The sequence below is a fragment of the Caretta caretta genome, chromosome 10, assembly GCF_965140235.1.
Source record: "Caretta caretta isolate rCarCar2 chromosome 10, rCarCar1.hap1, whole genome shotgun sequence".
NCBI classification, from domain to species: Eukaryota; Metazoa; Chordata; order Testudines; family Cheloniidae; genus Caretta; species Caretta caretta.
This window is the reverse complement of record NC_134215.1, coordinates 16,342,328-16,369,800: the sequence shown is the minus strand read 5'-3', so window position 1 is coordinate 16,369,800 and position 27,473 is coordinate 16,342,328. Positions and strand designations below refer to the sequence as shown.

Genomic DNA, 27,473 nt, shown 5'->3' with positions numbered 1-27,473 from the left:
GGTAAAAATGAGAAAGTAAGCAATTTTTCAGTAATGTGCTGTGACACTTGTATTTTTATGTTTGACTTTGGAAGCAAGTAGTTTTTAAGTGTTAAAGGACTAGTCTGGAAAGATTCAGAGCCGCTGGTTTGGAGAATTTGGATGAAAGGTGTTATCATTGTGTTTCTGTATCAGTAATCATGCCTGTGAGTATTGAGAATAGCTATCTGAGGTAACACTGACCTAACACAAAGCAATTAGGCTTCAGTAGGGCACTGAGTCAAATAATACTGTGATAAAAAGTCAGGAATGTCTCTACACTGCCATTTGGAATAAAAAGGGCAAATAAAGACAATGGCAGGTCCCTGTAACAAAATCATGAAAAAGAAGCATTCTAGATCTGAAGACAAAACACATTCTGCAGCTTTCTTGCATGTCATCCCTTGGAAGGCGGGAATGGCATAGCCATAAAATAAAAAAACTGCTTACAATTTAAGATGAACTCTTTTTGACTGATTTTTGTTTGATAGTTTCAGTGTTTAGCAGAACACTACAAAACTGTCATTAAATAAGGCCATTTAATGGCAGTGTTTTCTCATGCAACTGTTAGTTGTCCAGTTCAGTTCAGCCTCCTTATAGGTTTACTGAACATGCTTTAATTAAAACAAAATCATACACATCAGATCAAGTTAGTTTGAACGACTAAATCAGGATTGAGAAAGGTGGTGGAATGATTTGTTAAACTGTGCAGTGTAATTCTAAACCTTACTGCCAAATTAATAGGGCAAATGCAGAAACTAACACAAGAAAGTTCATTGTCTGGGAAATTGGATACGTTTGAATGAGACAGGTGCCCTGTAGAACTCCGAATGGAATAGCTGAAAGGGAAGTGCACAGAGCTTTTTAGTCTGTGCAGAATGAACAGGACTCATGAGACTGCAACTTCTCAAAACCAAATGTTTAAAATCTTTCATCATCCAAAAGTTTGGTTCATTGTTAATTTTATAATCCGTGTTACAGAGTTAATAGAGGCATTTGTAGAAGGCAACTGGAAACTTGTTATGGTAACAGAATATTATAAATCTTTGCACATACACACTATATAAAGAAATGAAAATGTAGAAGCATGCAATTTAGTAAAGAGATAAACATCTAATTTCAGAATCCGAATACCATTTGCAACAGTGAATTTAACGCAGAAGAAAAGACAATGTGTCCAAATTCTGTTATAATAAAAATGGACAGGGTGATTGAACGTGCATGCAGCTAAAATGTCACCCTATAGCACTAACCAGAAACAAGGCAGGCAAACCCACACAATGATCTCTCGCAAAGTTAGGTGCCGGATGGTCCAGTGTGCATGATCATCTGTATTATTACTTTTAAAATAATGAACGGATCTTTATTTTAAGATTCAATCTATAGGAGAGGGCACCATTTAATATCTCAAACAGAGTTATGTTTTTCATTCATTCTTTTCTTTTAGCTATTGGGAAGATCAAGTTAGTGCTTGGGCTAGGTGCCAGATTGAGAGTCCTGGAGAAGAAAATCCTCTGATTCTCCAGAGAACAGGCTTCCCCACATTGCTCAATGAATATGTTCCTACTTTGATCTGGAGGTACTATGTGTGTAGGCGAGAGGATAGTTCAGTCACTGTTCCCTTTCACTCCTTGGTCTTGGTGTTGAGATTGCTGATGAGGGTGCTAATTGTTGTGATGTGGATAAATGTCCCTTGGGAACTGGACTAAGATCAGCAAACCAATTTCACATAGGATGATTTTTGGGTCACTATCAGTCTTGGCTGCATTAGGAACCAGTGCTATAGCAGGGAAAGTCTATTTTCCATTACCTGGCCCCTGAGCCACTTGGTCTTTCAAATAATCTTTGTGGCATGGAGCCCTGTGCCTTGGGGATAGTGTACGCATAGCAAAGTATGTACATTTTGCTCAGTGTATCCCAACTGGTGGTGAATAAATGGGTTCCCACCCTTTCCCCACAAGGGTCCTGGCCCGTGCCTAGGGCTCCTAGGCACTAGCATAATACAAATCATCATCATTATCCAGAGACTCAGAATCAGTGTGTGACAGTGAAGTTGCATGTTTCCGTTTGCATAGACACCATTTCCAGAAGCTTGTTACCTAACTTACCTGTCAAGCAGAGCCCTGTGGTAGCTAAGATGTTCCCCTAGTTATGATGCAAGCTAACCCTCCTGCTAGAAGACTGATGACATTGGATGTCTGAGGAAAGGAAAGCACCTGCCTCCTCATACTTGCAGCAACGGTCTCCCTGTGATCCGTGAACCGCGCCCTGCCCTGCCTGGAGCATCTCTTACTGGAATGGGATCAGCAAGTGCTGTGAAGGGCTTCCATACTGGGGGATTGTGTGAATACAAAGATCCTGTGGGGATATTGGAGTAACCATCAGGACAGTCCAACTTTCTAATGCTAGCAACAGGCTTAGGCTCTTTTTATACATTTTTATTGCTCATTTTGTTCTAGGGAAGTGTTATAGAACTGATACATTCTCATTTTTATTTGGGAGCCTAATTACATCAATATGCCTCTCTTTACTTTTCCATAGCTTTAAAAAGAATAAATAAAAATATTACATAATTTCAAAGAAAGATGCATATTTCCTTTTTACTAAACTGGGTTAATCCTTTAGCTGGAATATTGTTTATAATGTATACCACAGAGAGTAAAATTAAAAGAACTGCCGAATACAAGGGAAGTAAGACGGACTGTGCACACATCAAGTTTGGGGGATATTATTATTATTTTTATTTTATTTATTATTATGCTGTAGAGAAGTCTAAACTAAAATCCGTGGTCCAAACAGTCCTGAATCTCAGAGAAGTTATGATCTCAATCTGAATTTTGCATCGCAGAGCCATCTTTAATTTATAGCTGAATCTTTAGGATAAATATTGTCTTTTGACATTGTCTTTTTATTTTCTTTTGCAATCCAAATATCTTCTGACTCTAATAAACAGTAGAAGAAATGTCCAAAAATCTGAAGATATGTTTCTTATTGATATTAATGAATCATGCAGGGACTACAAGTGGTCAGAAGTCTGATAAAGGTAAGATCAGAAATCTTGTGTAGAGGAAAGAGTGTTTTGTGTATTGAAAATGCTATATGTAGTAAAATAGATTAAGTACAATTGAGAAATATGGGGTCTGTTTCTCTGCTGGCATAACTCATGAGTTATACTAGCTGAGAATTTGGCCAAATAAATAAATAAATAAAAGTTTTGTTTAAAAGCAAAGACCTTTCATTAAGCAACTTTTATTAGCACTATACATCCGCTGTAGGTACATTTGATCAAAGCAGCTTTTCTTTAAATTAGCTTACTTATGATGCATTTATTTTATGTTTATACTTTCTTATTTTAAAAGGCTGTTGAATCAAATTTTAGTAATTGGATAATCTCTTACAGATTTGCCTCCATTATTACAAAAAGCTGCGGTGAGTATTTTTATTTTATCCATCTTCCAAAATTCTGTAATATAATCTAAAAATGTTTGTGTTATTACATGTATTTGTTGTTTATGCCCTTTAGGAGGAAGTAATAGCAGGAAAATATCTGCATGGTAATGTATAGAACTGTCCCTACCTATGTGTTGAAAACATTTTCAAATATCATGCAACATATTAATTCTTTTTGCTTTATTTTCTTGTTTAGCTTTCCTTGATATACTCCATTTTCAGGGGTAATGTATGACATCCTGTACTGTAGATAGTATATGTGTATGCACTAGAATAGAACATTATGGAAAAAAAGTGTAATCAAAGGATATATATTTAGTGTTCACGAACATTAACGTATTATGTACAGAAAATACACTATTGGCTCTGTGACCTGCATTATTACAGGCTCTGCGTACAGAATTCTAAACCACCAAATCATTGAATAGGTGCATCTAGTTGTTATGATTCAGAACTACAATTAAAATTGTTAATTCCTCTTAACAAGTATAAAACAATTTCTCATGCCAAAACAGAAATATACATGGAATGAGGCTGGGAATAAATACATGCTACATTACTGTATTTCAAAACCTTTTTGGTAGTTATCTTTGTTCTTTTTTTTCCACTGTAATCATGGGTTTAAGTGTAAATCTGTTTTGGCAAAAAGATTAACTAAATCCTTGCATCACTGTCTTATTGGTAATAGTACTTGTTTGTCGTATTTATTTTCTCTTGTAAGCAAAAGTAGTTTATTATTTTACCTGTATTTTACTTTTTTTTTTCTGCTGTAGCACTAATGTATGGACAACAGATATGCCTAAAAAAATCATGGCATATTTCCATGCTCAGAATGTTATATTTACTATTAGCAGCCTACAGGTTAGTACCCTTTTAAGAGCCCAAACTTTCTTACTAAAGAGAGAGGGAGAAAATATTAAGAAAACTAGCGTCTGTTGTCTAAGTTGAAACCTTAAATTATAGAGTTGACCAATAAGTCTGCATAATACTGCAGGTCAGTATTAAATTGAGGATAGAGTACTTTGCTTTATAGCCTTCAGAAGTTTGCAAAGAACTAAGACACGAATAATAAAGAAAAGGGTCCTTTTGCTCCTCTTTTGGAGGCAAGGCAGGGCCTGAATGTTTGCACTGTGGGCTTGCATGCGCTGTTTGGTATGGTAACTGCTAGCCAAGTAACTTAGCCACACCATGTTTCTCCATAAAACAGATGATTTCCCTACCCATACTTCAGGCCTGGCTGTGCTTTGCATTACTTCTACGGAATGTGGGATGCTAGATTTCCTACAAAACTCTCTCTCCTTTCAAGACTTCACCGAACTCTGTTTTGTTTAGGAAAAAAAAAACTTCTTGTGGCAGCATAAGTAGTGCAGGAAGTTCACACCATTCGTTATCCACAGTCATTACAAATGATGGTGGCCAAGTTCAGACTTGGAGCAATGTCATCAGCATCAGTGGAGCTGCACCATTTACACCAGATCTGCATTTGGCCCCCCTGTATAATAAAAAACATCTAATGTCCAATTTGCATTCTTAACCTTCTCAAAAAGCCCATGGCCATTCAGAAGCACATGAATCAGTGTCCCATGACTCCATTTCATCATCATAGCTCTTCCAAAACTATAGAGAGTTACATTAAGGTTTTGCTTTTAATTTTATTTTTTTAGGCTTTCATGGAGAGCTATGATATGAGTTTGAAGTAGTCTTAGATGACTGTGAAAAGTCACAGGCATAAGGGTTATTGATTTTAAGTAGAAATAAAAGGATATGAATTAAAGTAGAAATAAAAGTTACAAAAAAGATTTAATGCGTAAGGTAATCATCAGTGTAGGGAGCATTTAGAGATCCTGAGCTGATGTCAATAGAGCTATGTAGATCTACATCAGATGAAGTTCTGGTTAAAGTTGTATCTGGAGTTAAGCCTTCAGCTGATTATATTGATATTAAATATTTAGGAATCTATTCTAGGAATTATTAGTAAATCAATTGGCTAACTGTGAAGCAGTTTGTACATATTGGGTATGAAGGATACAGTATTTTAAGGATTTATATTGCACACAGAGCCAGCTGTATTCCAGTAACAGGTACAGGAAAAATGGCTTTAGTAATATTCAGTCATAATATATCATTAGCAACTGAAAAGATAATCATGTCACTCATATTGCTCTGTTTATAAGGAAGGCTTCTCCCATCTGTTTCTAATTATTTTAAAATCAATTTATACTGATTAGCTTCATTAACACTTCCAAGCAGTGTAGTCAGCCTTAGAGATTGCAAATACCTTCTGCTCCAGGAAGTCTAAGCATGGTAAAATGTATTTTGTTTGAAATGCGGATCGTTTTCCACCCTAAGCAAAGAAAACAACAAAAAAATTACAACTTCAAACTAGTTTTGAAATAGTCTTGTTGGAATTCAGTGTAGTATTAATTCTTACTCCAGTCCAGGGAAGAGTAAAGGTGAGATGCCAGTGCTAATCACACTTATAATGGTTTCTCTTAATGTTATCTGTTCCCTCTGAGTTCCAAAACACATAGGACTTTGTACACTAATGGTGGGGTGTGATGTGCCTCATTGACTGAGGACCTGGCATGTACTTTCCCTCCCATCCAGTTGCATGTTTCTTTTGGTTTTGCATTATTATTATTAATAGTGCTCAGTATTCTTAATCTTCAAAATGATTTAAGGGATTAATCATCTCAGCCCACTGTAAAGTAGATAAGTATTATTATTGCCTTTTTTTTACAAATGGAGAAACTGAAGCGTAGATGTAAAATGACTTACACACTGGCACAGAGGGAGTCATCGTCGGACCCAGGGTTAGAATTTGTGAGTTCCTATCCTTTCAGCCTGGAGCGTTTAAATAGAGAGTTTCCGGGAGTAAAAGATTAAGGGAGGGGGTGTGGGGGTGTGTATATGTATATTATTATTCCCCTCCTGTCTGCAGATGTCTATAAAAAACTACCTGGAGAACCTTTTATACCAGCCCAAACAGCTGCTGTCAGATTTTCAACAGATTAATCATCAGCAGTTTCAAACTGCAGTGAAATATCTCTTCAGGAGCAAAAAGAACCATTTTGTAAGTCACTTTGCACTCACTGTGTGAAAAGTAAGAGCTGCCTTTTGATGTTTAAATAGAAATGGAAAGAAGGCCAGACTGGGGGGGGTTTTGTGAATGTTTCACGCTGTAACACAGCAGACATGGATTAGATTCCCAGGTGTGGTGTTTGACATCCTTTGTTGATTGGGTGTGGGAATATGAGAACAGTGCACTAAACAATTGTGTAGGGGACAGAGCACTCTCTTCTACCAATATAGGACCTGATACTGTAATTTGATCCATGCAAGAGACCCTTACGCCCACACAGAGTCTTGTTGAAATCAGTGGGGTTTCACATGGGCATTTGGGGTCCACCCACATGTATCATTTTGCAGGACTAGGGCCATTACATGGTGTTTATGGATAGGGAAGAGAGGGTCTTCCGTGATGGGAGGAAAGGCCTGCAACATAGGAGGACATGGACATGGGGGAGAGCAAACCAGGAGAAATGGAGGATACTCCCCTGGAGACATGTGATGAGTGCCTGAATAATACAAGAGTAATAGTAATAGAATGAAATTTAATAGTGAGAAGTGTAAGGTCATGCATTTAGGGATTAATAACAAGAATTTTAGTTATAAGCTAGGGACACATCAATTAGAAGTAACGGAGGAGGAAAAGGACCTTGGAGTATTGGTTGATCATAGGATGACTATGAGCTGCCAATGTGATATGGCCATGAAAAAAGCTAATGCGGTCTTGGGATGTATCAGGAGAGGTATTTCCAGTAGGGATAAGGAGGTTTTAGTACCGTTCTACAAGGCACTGGTGAGACCTCACCTGGAATACTGTGTGCAGTTCTGGTCTCCCATGTTTAAGAAGGATGAATTCAAACTGGAACAAGTACAGAAAAGGGCTACTAGGATGATCCAAGGAATGGAAAACTTGTCTTATGAAAGGAGACTCAAGGAGCTTGGCTTGTTTAGCCTAACTAAAAGAAGGGTGAGGGGAGATACGATTGCTCTCTATAAATATATCAGAGGGATAAATACAGGAGAGGGAGAGGAATTATTTAAGCTCAGTACCAATGTGGACACAAGAACAAATGGATATAAACTGGCCACCAGGAAATTTAGACTAGAAATTAGATGAAGGTTTTTAACCATCAGAGGAGTGAAGTTTTGGAATAGCCTTCCAAGGGAAGCAGTGGGGGCAAAAGATCTATCTGGCTTTAAGATTAAACTCGATAAGTTTATGGAGGAGATGGTATGATGGGATAACATGATTTTGGTAATTAAATATTCATGGTAAATAGGCCCAATGGCCTGTGATGGGATATTAGATGGGGTGGGATCCCAGTTATCCAGGAAAGAATTTTCTGTAGTATTTGGCTGATGAACCTTGCCCATATGCTCAGGGTTTAGCTGATCGCCATATTTGGGGTCGGGAAGGAATTTTCCTCCAGGGCAGATTGGAAGAGGCCCTCAAGGTTTTTCGCCTTCCTCTGTAGCATGTGGCACGGGTCACTTGCTGGAGGATTCTCTGCTCCTTGAAGTCTTTAAACTATGATTTGAGGACTTCAATAGCACAGATATAGGTGTGAGGTTTTTTGCAGGAGTGGTGGGTGAAATTCTGTGGCCTGCGTTGTGCAGGAGGTCAGACTAGATGATCATAATGGTCCCTTCTGACCTAAATATCTATGAATCTATAAGACATCAGTGTATTGTAGAGTCTGTTTTATTCAGACAGAGACAGTTGCGATTCAGATTGCATTGTCAGAGCGCACAGGTAAGTGCCTAGAACACTTCGGGAGCTATGTAAATAATACTAATCAGAGCTGTAAATGGCATTTTCTCACATGGTATTCACAGGTACCTCCAGGACTGATCGTGATGCCAAATCACCATCCCTAGAACTAGTACTCAAACATCAGTCCTGAAAGTGCTGTCTTTGAACCACAGACATTTCAGCTGGAAAATGACCTATTAGTTCTAGTCCATCCCTCTATCAATATATTTTTAAGTGTTTGTCCAGTCTTCTGAAGGACGTATGTTTGGGTAGACATTGCAAGAAATATGGCATGTGGAAAAGATCCATTCTGGGGGGCAGGAAGGGTAAGGTGATTATCTATCTGCATACATACATACTTTATGCACAGGTTGCCACAAATCTTCACATTTTCCCTCATATCCAGGCAAATATTCCGTAATCTCCATTAATTAAATTAATGATGAAAGTAAATATATTCTCTTAACTCTTGGATACCTGCAGGAATTGGGAAATATTGTTATTGATCTGGACAGGATTAGGGAGAGAATTTTCCAAAGCCCAGGAGGAAATAGGACTTTGTTCCTTGTTACATTGGAGAAATGCTTTCCAGCTTTGAGCTCTATGGAATGTGTGGATATACTAAGCCAAGTTCTGCGGGTGTCGTCAGTGAGCTATCTCCAACCTGATGTCATTAGAAGCCTCCCTAAAGATCTTCCACAAGACACTTTCAGAAACTTGTAAGCCATTTATTTCCCAATGAAAACAATCATTTCTATTGTCTTCTGATTAAATATACTTTTTTTAAAAAAGAGTTTGATATAGGGGCTCTATACTGGCATCAAGATACAATTTTCTATTTAGTTTTCATTCATTCTGATGCTATAAATGCATGTTTGCTAATCTATACCATTAAAAGAAATTCCACTTATCAGTTAATTTGCATGTGCCATTTTATCATTTAGATCAGCAGTATTCAAGGACCTCTATGACAAGACAACGGCAAATGCACAAAGTACTGTGTATGACTGGATGAAGCAGATTCTGCAAAAATCCTGTATCACCAATGGTATGTTGAACATTAAAAGGAGGACTTGCTTATCTCTCTAAAAACATGGCCAGGAAAGGGTTAATCTTTCCTAGTGAACTTTTTTCCTCATTATGAATAGTGCTGTGTTAAGGGTAGCCCTCTTAAATACTGTACATCTCTCCAGATTACAGTAAACATATGTCCTTTGCTAGAACTGCACTGCAGATAAAATTATAAAATATGCTTATTCTTAAAGGTGAACTCCACCCTTGTGCAGAGGGCCATACACAAGGACTGTGTGCCCCTTTGGTCCTGTTTCTAAGGCTTATATGGGATTTAAGTGGTGTATTATCCTAGTGCAGGCTCTCTGCACAGAGGTGAAGTTCACTGTGGTACCCTGTTTAGACTAGGAAAATAGGTGATCTTTGAAAATGTTAGCTACCATGTTTTTAAACACAACAGGAGGCTATGAGGGTTCTACCATTGGGGCACTGGCTCATTCAGAGAAATTACAAAATTAAAAGCAAAGTAAAATAAATGTACCTCCTTCCCAATTTTATATGCCTTTCGCAGCTGTTTATCTCCTGTGGATGAGGTGCTTATTCCAGGGCCCAACAGTACAGCACACATTCCACTAGGGGGCACCAAAGCAACAGCAACAAGACATCAGGAAGGCGCTTACACTTCATTAACCACATTAGCAGCCCTTTAGTAGTAATAGTTCGGGTGACCAGATGTCCCGATTTTAAAGGGACAGTCCTGATTTTTGGGTCTTTTTCTTATATAGGCTCCTATTTCCCCCCAGCCCCGTCCCAATTTTTCACATTTGCTGTCTGGTCACCCGAGTAATAGTAGCAATTTGCTCTTCCAGGGTTTGATCCTCTTCCCATTGAAATCAATGGCAAAATGCCCAGTGACTTCAGTGGAGTAGGATCAAGCTCCTGTGCAATCTTCCATCTAAAGATATCAGAGTAATCTGTAAATATTGACAATGAATGAGCCTCAGACACCCCTGAGAAATAGGTAGGTATTAACACCAGGGGTGAAAGTACCTTAAAGGACTTACTGGTATGCAAGGCAGCTGGGCTCCTGGGGAAGGTGGGGTGGTGGCTCTGGGCCCTCGGAAGGGGCAGAGCCTCGGGCGGAAGGGGCGGGGCTGGGGCCAGACTCACCCAGCCAGCCCTTCAGCGCTGCCCAGCCTGCGCTGCTCAGGGCTCTCTCGGCTGCCATGGTAGCGGCAGTGGTGGCTGGGAGAAATTTAAAGGGCCCAAGGCTCCGGCCGCTGCCAGGAGCCCTGGGCCCTTTTAAACCGCCAGGCCCTGGGGTAACTGCCCCCCCCGCCCATCAGTTGGTGGCCCTGCCAGTACAGTGCTAATAGCACTGCCATGGCAGCGCTTTAACGTCAGCTGTGTACCAGCCTGTACTGGCGGCCTCTTTCTTACCGGCACGCCGTACTGGCTTACTTTCACCTCTGATTAGCACCATTTTACAGATTGAGAAACAGAGGTATATTACTTGCCCACAGCAAGTCTGAGCCAGAGTTGTAAAGAGTCTAGATCTTCTGACTTCCAGATTTGTGCGTTAAATACAAACACATCCTCCCTTAATTAACAAGTGACTATACAGCCAAGAAGTAACTGAAAGTTACAGTGCCCCACCTAAGAGTTCTAGCATTGGCAAATGGTCTTGGTTGTCATGGTCTCTTGCTTGCTCCCGTGACCATTATGGATTAGGAACAGTATGAAGACAACAGGAAGCAGGGAGCTTTCACACCCATCTGCAGTATCCCCTCCTTCCACTGCAACTCAGCAATGCAAGAATCTTGAAACATACCACATATCTATGTTATGTAGTAGGCTGCCTTCCCAACATTTTTTCTAGTTTTTGTTACAGATATTTCCTCATTTGTATATTTGTTGTGCCTGTGGAAAGGCAGAGAGCTATTTCATAACAGCATGTCTTCCTGCCCAATTGTGCCAAGGTCATAGGATCAACATGAGATGACGCGTTGTTTTAATGTTTCAAAAATGTCTCTCTAGACTAGAGATTTGTTTCTAAGTAACTCAGCTAATTCTCATTTCTTTCCTATTAAAAATACCAACCTCTCAAAAGATGAAAAACTCTGGTGGCTTTTACAAAAACAGGTGCTGATGTGTTTTATATTTTCTGCCTGCTTTTTAAAGAACAAAAAAAGGTTCCAGGGACCCTAAACTCCAGTATTGCCAAAAGCAAGTTTCCTCTTCTATTAAACGGTGCAGTCAGGATCTTAACATTGTGAAAATTCCTTCCCCCTCTCTTTCCTCTTCTCTCTCTCCCTTCCTGTCTCTTAATGTGCTTGGTCGTGGGAGATAGTATGGTTTAATGATGAAAGCAAGTGACTGGACACAAGGACTTTTGGAGTCTATTCTGAACTCTTTCACCATGTCAGCCATCATAAGGCAGTCACTTAAGAGCTGTGTTTTCAAAAATGCCCACTAATTTTGGATGCCTCAGTTTGAGAAACCTGTGGCCTGATTTTTCAGAGATGTTGAAAACTTCCTCAAGTGTATTCATTACTATTAATAGAAATCAACTAGGGTTGTGGGAGATCAGTATCTCTGCAGATCAGGCCCTAGAAGTGTCAAGCTGAGCACGCAAATATTGAGTCACCCAAAATTCATAGCCACTTTTAGAAAATTTAAGCCTTAGCTACTCTGTGCCTCAGTTTTTCCAGTTGTTAAATGGGGATAATTATTTCCCAGGGCTGTGGTGATTGTTTATTTGTAAAACATTTTGAGGTCCTTGGATTATGCTATATAAATGCAAATGATTGTTCTTCTTATAATACAGTATTGTATTTCTTCAGCCTTTATCCTAATTTATGGCTGTACTAAATATTTTTTACTTTCTCTGAGGTTAATATCAGTTCAGTTAACAATGAGAGTGTTCTGTATAGTCATAGCGTATAATCAGTCGTTTAAAGGGACCTTGTCAGGTTAATAATATACAGCTATAAAGTGCTTTACCTATGTTACCAAATAACACATCTGATTATGAAACTGAATTTCAGAAAAACTGCTACTTCAGACTGCTTTTTACTTTTCCATTTTGTTCAGTTTAGGCAGTACAGACAGATGAGTCATTTTCACTTTCTGATTCTCATTATTAGCACGAAGCTGCAATAGATGGGTGCACAAACCTCAGTGGAAAGTTTTAAAAGCAAACAAAGCTGATTTATTGACATTTAAAATATTAATGAATATACTTCTATTATAGTGTTTGTAAAATGTTGGTTATAACTCATCTCCTCTCCACCATTTATGGATTTAAACTATCTGACATTGTCCATTTTTAAAAGCAGGACCTAGTAGTGTTATGATTTTAGAGATCCTTTGATTATCCAGCAATGAAGATGTATAGAGTATAATGTTTGTGTAATCACAATGACATTCTTTACATTTGAATGAGTATTTTTGTATAAAACAGAGTTAAATGATTCATCCTCCTGGGTCAGTGCAGAAAATCTATGGATTTTGGGAAGATATATGGTCCATCTTCCATTAGAAGAAATTATGAAAATTAGTCTGAATGAGGTAAGTAGAAAAATGTGTTCGGATGTATCAGTTATCCAATGATGTGATGCACAGCTAGAATGATCACAAGCACAAACTTAAAAATGAAAGATTAATGTGTATTAAAATTACTTAGTTGCAAACTAAATCCGAATGTTCAGTTGATCATTTGTTAATGAACCACTCCACTGCCTCTTTTAAAATTGAAAAATGTACAACATTCATAAGTACTTAATAAGATGCGTATTCTTGTCGTTGTCTCTTTCCCACAATCTATCTGCATCAAAACTTCCATGAGCTGCACCAGGAGCTCTTCAGATGAGGCAGGATCAGGCCCATATTAGATTGCAAATTATTTAGGTGTGACACAGAACTACTGGTCTTTGCCTTCTTAAACTTTGTATTATCCAAATTGCTCTTTGTGCCATCTGTGTAATCTGAATGGAGGCAGATGATTGTTTATAGTATCCAACATGTATATTAATGTCTTTAGTTTGTATAGATTCCTGATAATATGCTTTTGTTTGTACTAATTAGATGAGACTATTCATAAGCTATGATAATGCAACAAAGCAGCTGGATACAGTGTATGACATCACACCAGAACTCGCGCAAGCTTTTCTAGAAAGAATAAACTCATCGGGATTTGATCTGAGAAACACTTCAACTATCTACAGGCAAGCAAGACTTACTTTCATTTTTAGCTGTCTTTGAAAATGCTTTTCTGGAGCAAAGTGGAGCGAAGGGAAGGGAGAGACTGGATGCCGCATGGGATTGTTAGAACATCATAGTCTTTTGCTTCTAGGTTGCTGGTTGAAAACTGCCACTGGTTAGTAATAACCAAGAGTTGTTGCCCTCTGATGAATTTTTGAAGGTGCTTCTAAAATAACCTGATGGTCTTACTCCAGCTTCCTTGTGGACAGGTGTCCATGTTATTAGTAGCACCCAAGAATCGGGGTTCCATTGTGCTAGGCATCATATAGACAAATAACATACGATATTCCCTGCCTGAGAGAGTTTGCAACCTATATGTCAGGCATAATTTCACAGGTGGATAAAAAAGTGTGTGTGTGTGGTGGGGGGGTAGGTTACGAGGATGAAGTTACAATAAAACAAATTAGTTTTTACCAGAAAAGAAGACTCAGCTAGTCACCTGCCTAACCATTGCCTGATGATATCAATCTGTAGGCATTATGGCAGAATAGATAGCCACCACCACCACCACCACAAGTGTCATTAATTGATACCCACATTACCAGTTGCAGCAGAGAGGCCAAGGAGGAAATAGGTTAAAAGAATGCTCTAGCCTCCCCACTTTAGTGAGCCCTCAGAGGCATAGGTGCTGACTCTGTGGGTGCTCCAAAAAAATAGTGGGTGCTCAGCACCCACCGGCAGCCCTGCAGACCAGCTTCTCCCCCACGCCCCCTAGCACCTCCTGCCTGCCTTGGATTAGCGGCTTACAGGAGGTGCAGGGGAGGAGTGAGGGTGGGGCGCACTTGGGGGAGGGGGTAGTGGAGAGGTGGAGCAGGGGTTGAGCACCCCACAGCAACTCATAAAGACAGCCTGTGCCCTCAGTATAGCAGTGAGTCACATTTGCATGTCTTGTTGACCATCTTGTGGCTGTTTTGTTGGTAAACAGAGGACCTCCATCTTCAAGTCTGTCAAACCAGCACTAAACTCACTTTAACAATAATAGCAATACGAAAGAAAACGAACCTTTCTCTTGAATACTCAGTGTGAACCACCTGCAAGAACATTTTGTTCCTTTACATTTATATTACATTTTGTCACATAAATGATCCTAGTTAGTCCCAAAACACCACTATCTGGCATTGTTTGCAGCACCCTGAGGCATTTCCTTGGACTTTTCAAATTTATAAAGAATGGGCTTTATGGCTCCAATTCTTTTCTCCTTACACCAGTGGGGCTCTATTCACTTCAGTGGAGTTATCCTGAATTACACTGGTGGTAAGTGAGAGGAGAACCAGGCCCACCATGTATATTTCTGTGTCAAGAATGAGGAAAAGAAACCTCACAAATAGTTTTACTACCCATACAAGGTGCCAACTTCTTACAAACTGGAGGAATGTCATGCTCCAAAGTCCTTAATATATTCCATTTTTACAACACCCTTATTTTATTTTACACATTTTAACTCTATTAATAATTTAAAATGCTCTTTTAAGAAGTAGCATTATTTATTGCTGCTAATCCCAAGGGAGATTAGGAGCCTTTGGTGGCTATGCAGTAATGCATCAGATGGTAACTGTTATACAAATGCAGTTATAGATACTTTGTCGATTTTCCTGTTAATCTGATGATGATGTCCCATGACTTCTGTTGGGCCACTAAAACAGTGGGTTGTTACATTGCTAAACAATTTGCTGTTGAGGGACTAGAGGAAGTAAAAACCGTCTGAACCCATCTACACTACAGACTTTTACCAAGTTTGTGACTAGGGTGCAGCATAGGTAGCAGCTGGTTCAGTTCATGTCCATAAACCACATAGTTTAGACACCAATCCTGGTGGGCTCATGTTCTGCGTATTGATCCTGTCTGTGAGCAGGGCTGTGGCATGAATATCAAGCTGTAACTGAACTCTCCTGTGGTTCCAGCCCTATGTAAATGGGATTGCTAACAGGTTGGAAGATTAAATATAGGGGCAAGGCCAATATTATAGCCTTTTTTGTTCATTTGATGTCTAATCATTGATTATAAGTGCAGTAGAAGTAGAAAATGCTCATCAGAGAGAGCTGATATTTTACCATTACTATGATATGACCATCAGGTCAACTGTGTTCATGTGGCTGATGCACAACGGTCCTGTCAACCTGACAGCTGAAATCATGCATTCAACAAATGCCACTGGAAAAGGCTGTTCATAGCATGTTTTTCCTAACCAGTGTGGACAGCTTTTTTTCCTTCTATATTATGAAACTCTGCTATAAACTTAATCAGAAGGGTGCTGAGTGAAATAGTCTGTAGGGAAGCTTTGTAAAACAGTTAAGAAAAATATCCCTCTTTATCACAGTTACAGAAAACATACCACATCCCTGCTTGTAGTAACTGTGTTTGAACTTTATTGTGTTCTTAACATAGTTTCAGTTGCCGGGTCGACTAAGACAGAAGGATATTAGGCATGTAATCCTCAGCCATACACACAATTGTGTGCTCTGCCCATGCTAGGAAACAAAGGCACATTTGACATAGCATGTCAAATATCCTCCGCCTCCCCCGCCTCTGAAAATGGTTGTCTTGTGAGGGTAAATAGTACAACAGAGCATTGTAAATGGCTACAGTCATTCTGTTGGGTATCAACTGGATTTTCTTACAACTGCTGTTGAACAAATCTACGTCCAGTGGGGCAGCCACATAACTCTGGCTGTGTGGTGGATAGGGAGCTATGCTAGATGTGAAACATGGTAGATTTTTATTTATTTAGATTTAAAATTATAAAATAAAACCTATCCAAGACTCTAGATGCCCAGCACATTAATTAATTATACAATACAGTGAAATCCCAGCAGCATTAAATTAATAATTCCAACAGGAACTCAGCCTATCAGACACCTACAGAGACTCCTATTCACCCCTTCATCCTTTCTAAAGTGGGGATTATACCCAAAATCCTTCCAAAGGGAGCAGATTCCAAAACTGGAGTCCTTCAACTGAGAGAATCCTGCTACGACGTATTGAGTCATTAACCTAAGTTCTGACAGCAAGTGTTTCCCAACTGATTTTAACAGAGTACAAGAGAGTGTAGGTCTCAGACCATTCAGAGCTATAAAGATTGTAATTCAAGGTGTTGGTGACAACTAGAAGTGATCAGGAAGCTAGTTAAAGACTTTGAGCACAGGAGCTGGATTCATGTATTTGCAGTTAGCTAACTCATTTCTGGTCTCCCATACAGGTTAGGCTTGTTGGTTTGTTTTTATGATAATATGGAACAAATGGATGCCATTGTGGCACAGGTTTTACTTCATCAAATGATGAAATGCAATCAACTGAGAGGCTTCCAGGCTGATGTTTATAAGGTGCGTATTTGTTCACTCTTGCATGAACTATCCCAGCTAATATGTTTCCCACCCTCCCCTAGCTAGGATAAATTTCATCTTTAGAATCCAACAAGAAAAGAGTGACAAATCACTGACCTCCAAGAAATACATAGAAAAGTACTTGAATAAGTAATGCAAAAGATAAAAGCCCACTGACGCTTTTAACAGCATTTAGTCCTCTTAGCCTGTTTCCTCACTCTTCATATTTATTTGCCATCTGTGGGTCTACTTCAGGATTTTTGTGAAGTGGGTTCTTGCTAAATGCTTGCTTCTGGTGCTGATGGTTAGTCAAACAACCCCTGATAATGTTTAGGTAACAATGGAAATTAACTGTTGGCAAGCTTCCCTGCTCTTAAATACAATTCATGCTCTGCATCTGCCTTTTCTTGGTGTAGCTCAAAGCTCAACTCCTAGACATTGCCATGCAAAACCAGACCTTGAATGATACCCTTGGGTCTCTGTCAGACGCGGTGATTGGATTGACTTCAAGTCAGCTGGACTCTTTGTCACCTGAAGCCGTGCATAATGCTATTTCAACATTAAACCAAGTCTCTGGATGGGCAAAAAGCCAAATTATGATTTTATCCAGCAAATACCTCACTTACGAAAAGGTACATTTGGGTTTTTCTGATACAACTTTATCACATTTGATAAAAACGAAGTGCAGCAACCTTTTTTTCAACTGCAACTGTTGATTTTGAAAAGTTTGGAATCCAGAGTTTTACTCTGTAATTTATTTTCAGTGCAAGATTTCTGTAATTCTGTCATTGACAGAGCTGATCAGAAAATTCTGTTTAAACAGTGTTTTAACACACAATAGGAAAATATAGTGCCTAAGATACCACTTGATATAGGAAGAATGTGCATTTTTAGTACACAATTTTACTTTCAGTTCTGAGTTGCTGCCACAATTAGCTGAACTTTAAGAAATGTTAAAACTATTACTGGAGGCTCTCCATTCCAAAGAGTAGGATGTTGAAAGATGAATTTTAGCCAAGAAACGTATATTGCACATCTAGTATTAATGGTTCTGAAATTTTACTTTAAAGATTTCTGCTATATGTGGATTTGTAAACTCCCCCTTTTGTTTCCTCTGCTCTCTGGATAGGTTTTATCATTTTATAATATTAGTCAAATGGGTTCTTTGGTGACTGGAATTAGTACTCCATCATTCTACAACATGAATCCAAAGGAGCTCTCTCAAGTTATTAGAGGCACCTTATCCCAGTATGCTTCTGATTTATCACCTGCACAACAACAAGGTATCCTCACTAAGGTAATAATAAATTCTTAATCCCCCTCTCCATCTACACCAAAGCACAATGACCTTGTATGCAGAACATGATTTTTTCTAAATACTGTCAATTACATGTGGATTTTGGCTTAATTGTTGGCTGAAATAATTACCTCCTATTTGTATTCTGTTTTCCTCTCAAACGCCAAACACACTTAAAAAGTTTATGTACTTTACTCTCTGTCATTCAGTACATGTTAATTTTGAGTAATGAAGTAACTCTTTACCTGCAGTCTCTTAAGGAATATTACATTGAATTGAAAGAATTTAGTCAAATCCTATGAATCTGGAAATAAACTCTAAGTCCCATGTCTTTTTTCCTCTTTATTAGATGCTTGCATCTAGAGAGCTTTCTTCAGCAGTCACAGATATACAAGGAGCATTTTTTAAAGAAGTATGTCTTTCTGATTTATGGAAGGAAACCGGTTTTAACTCTTCAATAGTAAAAGAAAAAGAATTACGAAAGAGCCAGGTATTGAGTAGTTATCGTATTTCCATTTCAGCTGTGATTGATGCCTTTATAAATACAAAAAACAGATTTCCTCTAAAACACAGTGAAACACTTCAAAGGCAATTTTTTTAATTTTTAAAGGGGCTCCTCTCTTGATGGATCCCAGGCCACGTTTCCCCAATACCAAAAAAGTTGTCATTACTGTTGTTTTCCCTTCCTACTCCATTTTCAGAGGTGTGTTCTGATGCTTACTGGAGAATGGGAAGAGAGTAGAGATGGAAAAGCATATATTCAGAATGAAATTGGAGAATATGGGTAGAAGGAAAGAATCAATCCAAATATGCTTTGAGGACACTCACAACCAAAGGTCTCACTGACCTGGTCAGCATTATAAGGAATTTTTATATAAGGATAAACTGTTCTTTAATATAATAGGCACACAGCTTGTCAAGATTCTGCCACATATTTCTTCTTTCTGCACGTTGTGTAATTGCCACTTGCATTTGAAATCAATCCTGTGGTCTATACATAGAGGTATCATGATCACTGTCTAACCTACATGCCATCACTTAAGTCAGTGATAATGACTATTCCTGTGAATAGGGGTTGCAGGGCTGGGGCCTCACAATCATGTTTAATGCCTTTAAAATTCATAAGAAAGATACTACAGTATTTCATTGAGCTATCATTCAAATTACCCAGGATGCACTGTCATGTATTTTTAATTTCAGGCCTTGTTTCTGTATGAATTATTGTCTAAGAAAACAACAGCTCCTGCTGACCTCTTAAGGTATGGATACTAGTCTCACTGTTTCACACCCAGGTTAAATGCATTTGAAGCCTCATTTTATCATCAGGTGGCAATGAAGCAAACAGTCTTCTATAACTCTCAAAATATTTTACTTTATATAGCACCTTTCATCTCATGGGACCCCAAGCCCCTTCATCTTTCTCATAAAGAGGAGCCCTTAAGCTCAAAACATATATGAAAAGACCCCCAAAGATCTTGATCAACACTTTTTAGTTTAGGCTCAGCTCTGCTTTCCGATGGCTTTAATGATTCGTTATCAGAGAAGGCCATAAAGAGGCAGGGGGTGGGGAGGGGAGATGAAATGAAGAGGACACAAAGAGGCGGGGGGGAGCGGGAGCGGGAGGTAAAATGAAGAGGAGGGCACAAGGAGGTGGGGAGGAATGAAGAGGTGTCCAGAAGAGGTTCTTTCTTGGGATTTGGTCTGTAGAGTGAAAGAGATGAAGATCCTCTGCCCTGAAGCATGCTAACAAATTCATGAGATCATGCAATGTTCTCTCTATCAGTATAGGGCAGTTGGTGAAAGGAGTAACGTGCCAGCAGATTGAGAGTATGAACACCGACTCTTTTCTAAATAATTTCAGATTCTTTGAAAAGAATCTCCAGTTGCTTTCTCCATATCAGGTAAAATTGGAATCATAATAGTGTGTGTATATTTTTCTATATACATAATCTAATACACAAACTGTAGGGTGATTAGGGCAGGGTGAATTCATAATTTTTTTTCAGGGAATTTCAAATCTTCTGTGTGAACTGTCCATTAACAGATTCAAATTTCACTATTTCATTTGCTGTTCAAGAATTAATTGCAGAATAATTTCTGCAGTTCATTCTTGATTTGGAGCTAATTCATGAATAATCTATTTGAAACTCATACAAACCCTGATATGCACCCAAACATGGGCCTTTTCATCTCTGGCACACAGGAAGAGGAAGCTACAAACAACTTTGCAGAAATTGTGTACATGAAAAAACTCTCTGAAGATAAGCATAATCCTACATATGCTCATTTTTAAAATGTAATAAACACCATATCTGCATTCTTCCTCGGAATTCATAAGTGCCTAAGATTCTAAATATTTTGTTTTCAGGTTAACTGTTTGGCTTGGAAATTTTGGAAAACCTCCAACACATCTATCCCTCCCTTCCTCTTATCAGTGCTTCCGTAAGTTCTTCTTGTAGTATACATGGCAGTATGTTCCATTTAATCCTCAACAGCTTTTTTTACTTAACCATTTAGTGCCAGAAAAGTGTATGACTCAAGCAAATGATAGTTTTATACGTAAGTCCTGATTCCAGCCAAATCAGTATCAACCAAAAGTTGTTACCATTTGATGTGTGTTAAGGGATTTGTGTGAAACAAGTCAATTTTAATCCCTAGTTCCATTCACTTCATGAGAACCATAACACTTGGAATTTATTGGTACATGGAGGACTGTTATAAAGACTAAATTGCCTTCTCACCCTTTTGAAGTGGTCTCTCTCCAGGCAGGACTGAGGCACATTGACAGGGTATTGTGTGGACAGCTTGCACTCTACCTGCTCTATGGATGAACAGAGGACTTAATTCTCTAGGCCTTTCAGTTCATCACCTTTCATAGTTGCTAAATTCACTTACATTTGTTTGTTTATTTTTTGTTTAAAGATACAGACATTTTGTGATGCCTAACTTACCAAGTAGAGCTGTTGGGGGGTGGAGGAGTTTAGTATGCCTCATGGAAAAATTTGAAAAACGAATTTTTTAATTTCATTTGAAATTTTCAGTGAAATGGAATTTTGTGACAAATTTAAAAAAAAAAGATTTTTTAATTTTTCAAAACATATCTGTTTGTCCTGCTGGGAAAACTCTCTCTCTCTCTCTGGGGGGCGGGGGAAGAGCAGGGTGAAAAAATCAGTGGTTCATTTCTCCCTTCCTTCCTCCCATCCATGAAATTTGTAATGAAGAACTAAAATTTCTGACTTAAATGTAAGTCATTCCTTTTGATTGAAAGAGGGTTTTCTATCAGGGGAAAAAAACTTTTGATGGAAATGTTTGAATAAACTCTGGTACCAGGAATGTCTGACAGAGACCCCCTTATGCTGCATCTTCTTCTATTCCATCAGAAACTGCTGGTATACTCTGATGCTCTTGGCTTCAAAGGACTGCTCATTCAGAGAACAGAAACATTTGGAGAGCATGGCTGGTATAGCTTTGGGATTGGATTCAATTCTAAAAGGCTGTCTGCCACTCAGATGGAAAACCACATAACTTTGGTTTCATTTGGCAGCCCTTCTTAGACCATTATAAAAGAGTGACATGTTCCAAAAATTCTTATCAGTAATCCACCCACTGCATCTTGACTCATTAGAGAGATGAGAAATGCTCGCCTCCATTGTACGTTTTTGAAGCTATATTTACTTTATAGTCCTCTAAAAGGTGCCAGCTGGAGGATTTATTGTTTTTGTGTTAACAGTTTACAGGAGTATTTCCGCCCCCCCATAAAATATTCTGTTCACTTAGCTGTGTTGGCCATGCCTGCATTGGTAGTGCTGTCAAGCTCTGCCACATACTTGCATTTTATTTTATAAAATAAATTAAAAACTACCTTTGAGGAGTTCACTTGCAAAGGGTGACTTTGGAATGTATTCTGACTTTATCACAATGGTCGTTATGTAGTAAAGCTTCTTAGTGAGCCCAGTTGTCTAGATAGCACAGCACATTGCCATATGGGAAATCAAAACTGGATGATGTTTGGTCCTTTGCTCCAGCATAGGGAGAGACTGGGAGCACAGCAGATTAGTGGTTCTCAAACTTGTCTCTGTGGCCTGTCAGTGGTCAGCAATTTGAGTCTCTAGCGGTGTCACGCACTACTCCTGACAGGGTGATTGTGGTAGGCTTGCATTGCTCTCCAGCAATCCCTCTGCCAACCCAGGAGTCTTTTCAGAGCCTGCACCTATTCTTTTACACTATATAATGAGTAACCAGTAAAGAGAGCTGCCAGTGTGGAAACCTTCTATAACCTTTATGTTCATGCATTTGTCTTACCCATTTCTAAATAAAATAAAAATGGGGAGGAGACAAGTCCTTTGACAACAGCAGCGCTCGTTCCTCTTGCAATACAGTATGTCTACACTGCAACACCTGCCGCTGGCCAATGCCAGCTGACTCAGGCTTGCATGGCTCTGGCCTCAAGGCTGTTTCATTGCAGTGTAAACGTTCCAGGGCTCAGTTTGCAACCGAAGCTCTGGGACCCTCCCACCTTGCAGGGTTTTAAAGCCTGCGCTCCAACCTGAGCCTGCACATCTACACCAGGGTTACGAATGGATGCTTTGGCTGGCAAGTCAACCACAACACCTGGTGCTTGGATCCTGGCTCACACTCCAGTCAGAGATGTCATTTGGTTGGGCCTTTTTTCCTTAGACAGGGCAGGGTTGTGGTCATTTCATCTCACTGTGCTGATTTGTTGCAGTTGATTTCAAGAGCTAATGAAAAGCCAAGAAAGTGAGAGATATTATAGGAGAAAATAAGGGAGCAGAAAGTAACACAAAGGGAAGGGAAACCGAACAGGATATTTTATGCACCCCTGCAGTGCAGGTAATTAGGTATCTCCACTGATGGACTGAGGACTGGGTTCCGGAATCTCAGATGAGAAACAAAGTTCCTAAAACAAGAACAAGGCCTGCTGGCCTTCCTTTCATGAAGAAAGTCTTCTGATCTGGGGTGCTCTTTCTGTCCTGGGATTGGGGAAGATGTGAAGTACTGAGATGGGTAGAGATGAGAGTGTGGACATAATCCCTGTCCCAGAAAGCACACAATCTAGATTTGACATGACAATAAGTGAGGGTCAAGCAGACCTGATGAAAAGAGAGGGAGAGGGAAGGACAAGGCTGACCAGGAAAAGCTCACATGGTGACTTTGATGTACACCTTGAGTTAACAGTATATTATTTCCCCCCCCCCACACACACACACTTCATTTCTTGTAGGTAAGAAGGCATATTTGAGTTTTGGGGAGGTATTTTTTTAAAGAAAGTTAATGTTCACAGACAGTAACTGCTTAACCTGTGTCTGACTTTGAGGAGAGGCTTCCAAAATACCTACAGGGATTAATTTACATTTTGGAATAATGACCTGCAAAAGTTCAGCTCAGGATAAGATACTGGCATATAGGAACATGCACACACCTACTTTTCGGTTGTGATCTTCCCTGTGTTACTGATGTAACCCCTCAAATGTAAGTTTTATAATGAGAGAGTGGTCCAAGCTACAATGTTCAAATTGGGATCCAAACTTCCCCAAAGTTCAAGAGCGCTCAAATCCAGGAGTTTGGTTTGGCCCATTCTAGAGAACTGGACCAACCACCAAGTACAGATGCGGTCTGAACTTCCCCAATGTTCTGGAGAGCTCCTATCCAGGGGTCTAGTTCAAATTCCTCTCTAGATATAATCAAAATATCTCAAAGAACCTACAACACCACTTCATAGAACCCCTTTACAGAGAAGGACATGAACAGTGCTGCTTGAATGTGGTAATAAGTTTATAATTGTGGGCCAAATTCAGAAGCCACATGTAAGTTAGACCAGTGGTTCTCAACCAGGGATCCGGGGCCCCCCGGGAGAGCAGGTTTTAGGGAGTCTGCAAAGCAGGGCTGGCATTAGACTTGCTGGGGCCCAGGGCTGAAAGCCGAAGCCCAGGGCTCTGAGCCCCGCCACTTGGGGATGAAGCCTGAGCAACTTAGCTTCGCGGGGACCCCCTATGGCATGAGGTCCCAGACAGTTGCCCTGCTTACTACCCTCTAGCACAAGTCCTAGCTTTTATATGCAGAAAAACAGTTGTGGCACAGGTGGGACATAGAGTTTTTATAGCATGTTGTGGGGGTGCTTCAGAAAGAAGAAGGTTGAGAACCCCTGAGTTCAACTCCCTTAAACTCAGATTGCCTCAGAGCTGCTTATGCCCACTCTGGCATTGTTTAAGGGAAGATAAGTTGACTTACATGCTGAAGAGCTGGAAGAAGGCGTAAGCATAGGTACTGGAAGTAGGGGTGCTGGGGTTGCTGCCGCACCCTCTGGCTTGAAGTGGTTTCCATTATATACAGGGTTTACAGTTTGGTTCAATGGCTCTGAGCACCCCCACCATAAAAATTGTTCCAGCTCCCTCTGTGTAAGTGGAGACTACTTTAACTTACACCTTTTTCTAGCTCCTCAGTATGTAAGTTATGACAATTTACCCGTCTCTGAATGTGGCCCTCTCACTTCACATGCAGTACTAGGTTGAGCTGAAATCCAGCTTTACAAACTAAGTGTTGTTGTTTTTTTGTAACTCCTTCTCCAGTGCTCAGTATCTGGAATCCATTTCAGGCACTTTGTGTGTCCCTTTCCTGATAAGTCTGGGGAAGACTGAACTGGATCTTATGATTCTAGACTCGCACAAAAAGAATACAGTCCTACAGAAAGTACAGGAGTGTCTGGTAAGCGTGATACTTTTCTTTTGGGTGGGGAAAAAGTGCAACAAAACAAAAGCCACTTCTGCAATTACCATAAATTGGGATGGTTTCTGCCTCACAAGGTAAAATAAGTGCTACTTTAACATTGCATAGGAAGTTCTGCTTTGTGGCTTTGTCAGATTTGTGTTTTCACTGTAACACAGTACTTGCAATTTCGTATTGTGCTTGATCTTATAATCCATGGACTCTACAGAAATAACCATATTGAGACATGGCTGGGACACATGGTATGGCCAAACCATGTTACAGTATGGCTTGTTCCTGTCTATGGCCTTGTCTGTACTGGCATCTTTCAGGAAATCGCTCAGTGGTGCAGCTTTATCCGTGGTAGCAGTGGTGGTAGAGCTAGAGTAGACATGGCTTAGGGATGGTCCTCTAGACCTCAGAGTTAGACAATACAGTGGTATAGACACTAGCAGCTCGTCGAGGCTAGTGCTCCCATCGTTGCTAGCACTTAGGGAGCTGCATTGGTGTTAGCCATATGGTGGGAGACTTCTTGGAAATTCTCTGCATTAGATGCTAAGTGGATAGAAAATACGTGTTATAACCATGTTAGAGAACCATATCTTATCCTAGGCTTTCTACCAGGGTTTAAACATTGTTATCTATAACAAGGTCTCATTATTTCCTTGTGCTCTTCCATTGGTTTGTATCCACCTGTTTTCTCTTGTCTTATACTTAGATTGCAAGCTGTTTGGTGCAGGGACTGTCTTTTTTTCTGTGTTTGTACAGTGCCTAGCACAATGGGGTCCTGGGCCATGCCTAGGGCTTCCTAGACCCTACCATAATACAAATAATTTTGAATAGTAATAATAACATAACGTTATTTTTTTTTTCATCCACATGGGTAGGAACAGGATATATGTTATAATAAGGCTAGGCCACAACTGTTCCATAACCACATTTACACATGCTTAGCTTTGTAGTGTAGTCAGGATCTTTCTGATTCACACATGAGTAAGGACTGCAGAATTGGGTCCGTGTCTACACATGCTGAAAAAAAGAGGCATTTATATTTAAGGAGTAAGCGAAATTGCCATTTAGAAATTCCAGTCGAGCCAAGCATTAGGGCTCCACTTTAGTCTTAGGACCAAGCTAGTGCAAAATATGTGTGATGATCTGGACCATCAAGCCCCATAGCAGACTGTAGATACTGGCTTAGCAGGCTGCCAGTTCGTTCAGAACAAAGGTCAGATGGCTGCGAAGGGCCAAAAATTCCTGCAACTCCCTGATTTTGCAGTTGTTTTCGGTACAGCTCAGGGGGATTATTGCTCATGCTTTTTTATGGGTTAAAGCTGTTTAGCTCAGCAAATAAAATTTAAAGCAAAATAAAGCCTATATTTCCTGCTTGTTCCTCTCTGTTGTAGCTAGTACTGTATTTCTTATAAGCATATCAGTATCTATTCAGCTGTGTTCTCTTCTAGACTGTATGAATTCTTATGTTCTCTGCTTCCCAATGATGTTTATTCTTCTCCATCCAAGATATAAACATTTCTTAAAAGCTATATTCAATCCCTGCGTGACCAAAGTGATTTCATGAGAAGCCATTGCCGCATGCATTGAGTTGGTGAGGACAGCATAGACCTGGAAAGTTTTTACACCAAGAAACACATCCTGTTTCTCTAACTTTTGCTGATCCTGAGCAGCTGTACCAGGCACAGGGCATTCCCGAGGAGAGGGAAATGGATGGTCTTTTCTCCCAGGCTGCAAAGTTGCATCAGTACTGTTCTGTGACTGCTGCTGTAAACCTTGAGGCTGTAACAGTCCTGCTGCTATTGCATCTGAGCTGGATGGGGGAAATTGGCTGGTTGATCCGTATAGCAGCAGATGCTCATCCCCTCACACAGTACTTCTCTGCACCATAAACCTCAATGCAATGGCATGCAGGGAAAGACCCTGCAGAGGAAGGCTCTTTGGCACCCAGGGTTTGTGCCCACCCATTCCTGCACAGACTCCAGGAAACCCTGCTACCTGGTCTCCACATGGCAGAGCTTCACCAGTTCTGCTGCATCGAGGGTGCTCAGTGGATATGGAGGAGGGGGCAGGATTTTGCTCTAATTGAGATCTGTGTGTGTTGTTTTGCTTGGTTCAGTATTTAAAGGACAACATTGTATGTAAAGATACAACAAAACATCTTAAACTTTGCCAGATGTCTGTTGTCATTTGTTAGTAATGGAAAAGAGTGCAAAGCAACCCTGAGAGAAGCCATAGATTAACCCAGTGGTTCTCAACCAGGGGCACGTGTATCCCTGGTGGTACACAGAGGTCTTCCAGGAGGTACATCGACTCATCTAGATCAGTGGTCACCGACTGGTCGATCCTGGAGACTCTCCCACTCCATCGTGATCTCTGGCTGTTAGAAGACCAGTGGTGCAGTCGGGCTGCCCCTAAGGCAGGCTCCCTGCCCGCCCTGGCCCCATGCCACTCCCGGAAGCAGCCAGCATGCCACCGCGGCCCCAGGGGAGGGGAGCCAGGGGTCTCCATATGCTGCTCCTGCCTGCAAGCATCACCCCTGCAGCTCCCATTGGCCGGG

At 40.1% G+C, this 27,473-nt stretch overlaps 1 protein-coding gene across 1 annotated transcript in view; it reads left to right on the top strand.

Moving 5' to 3' along the window:
- Positions 1-27,473, top strand: part of OTOA (otoancorin) — a 59,060-nt gene that overhangs the window by 710 nt on the left and 30,877 nt on the right. Inside the window, exons 2-19 of the mRNA XM_048867116.2 lie at positions 2,972-3,061; positions 3,419-3,447; positions 3,542-3,572; positions 3,665-3,692; positions 4,242-4,329; positions 6,410-6,541; positions 8,774-9,009; positions 9,235-9,338; positions 12,765-12,871; positions 13,388-13,527; positions 16,761-16,884; positions 17,301-17,516; positions 18,014-18,181; positions 18,531-18,671; positions 19,382-19,440; positions 19,965-20,082; positions 20,550-20,623; positions 24,769-24,904. Of these exons, the coding sequence (XP_048723073.2) occupies positions 2,980-3,061; positions 3,419-3,447; positions 3,542-3,572; positions 3,665-3,692; positions 4,242-4,329; positions 6,410-6,541; positions 8,774-9,009; positions 9,235-9,338; positions 12,765-12,871; positions 13,388-13,527; positions 16,761-16,884; positions 17,301-17,516; positions 18,014-18,181; positions 18,531-18,671; positions 19,382-19,440; positions 19,965-20,082; positions 20,550-20,623; positions 24,769-24,904 (2,013 nt within the window). The 5' untranslated portion in view covers positions 2,972-2,979. The remainder of the gene's footprint in view (positions 1-2,971; positions 3,062-3,418; positions 3,448-3,541; positions 3,573-3,664; positions 3,693-4,241; positions 4,330-6,409; positions 6,542-8,773; positions 9,010-9,234; positions 9,339-12,764; positions 12,872-13,387; positions 13,528-16,760; positions 16,885-17,300; positions 17,517-18,013; positions 18,182-18,530; positions 18,672-19,381; positions 19,441-19,964; positions 20,083-20,549; positions 20,624-24,768; positions 24,905-27,473) is intronic.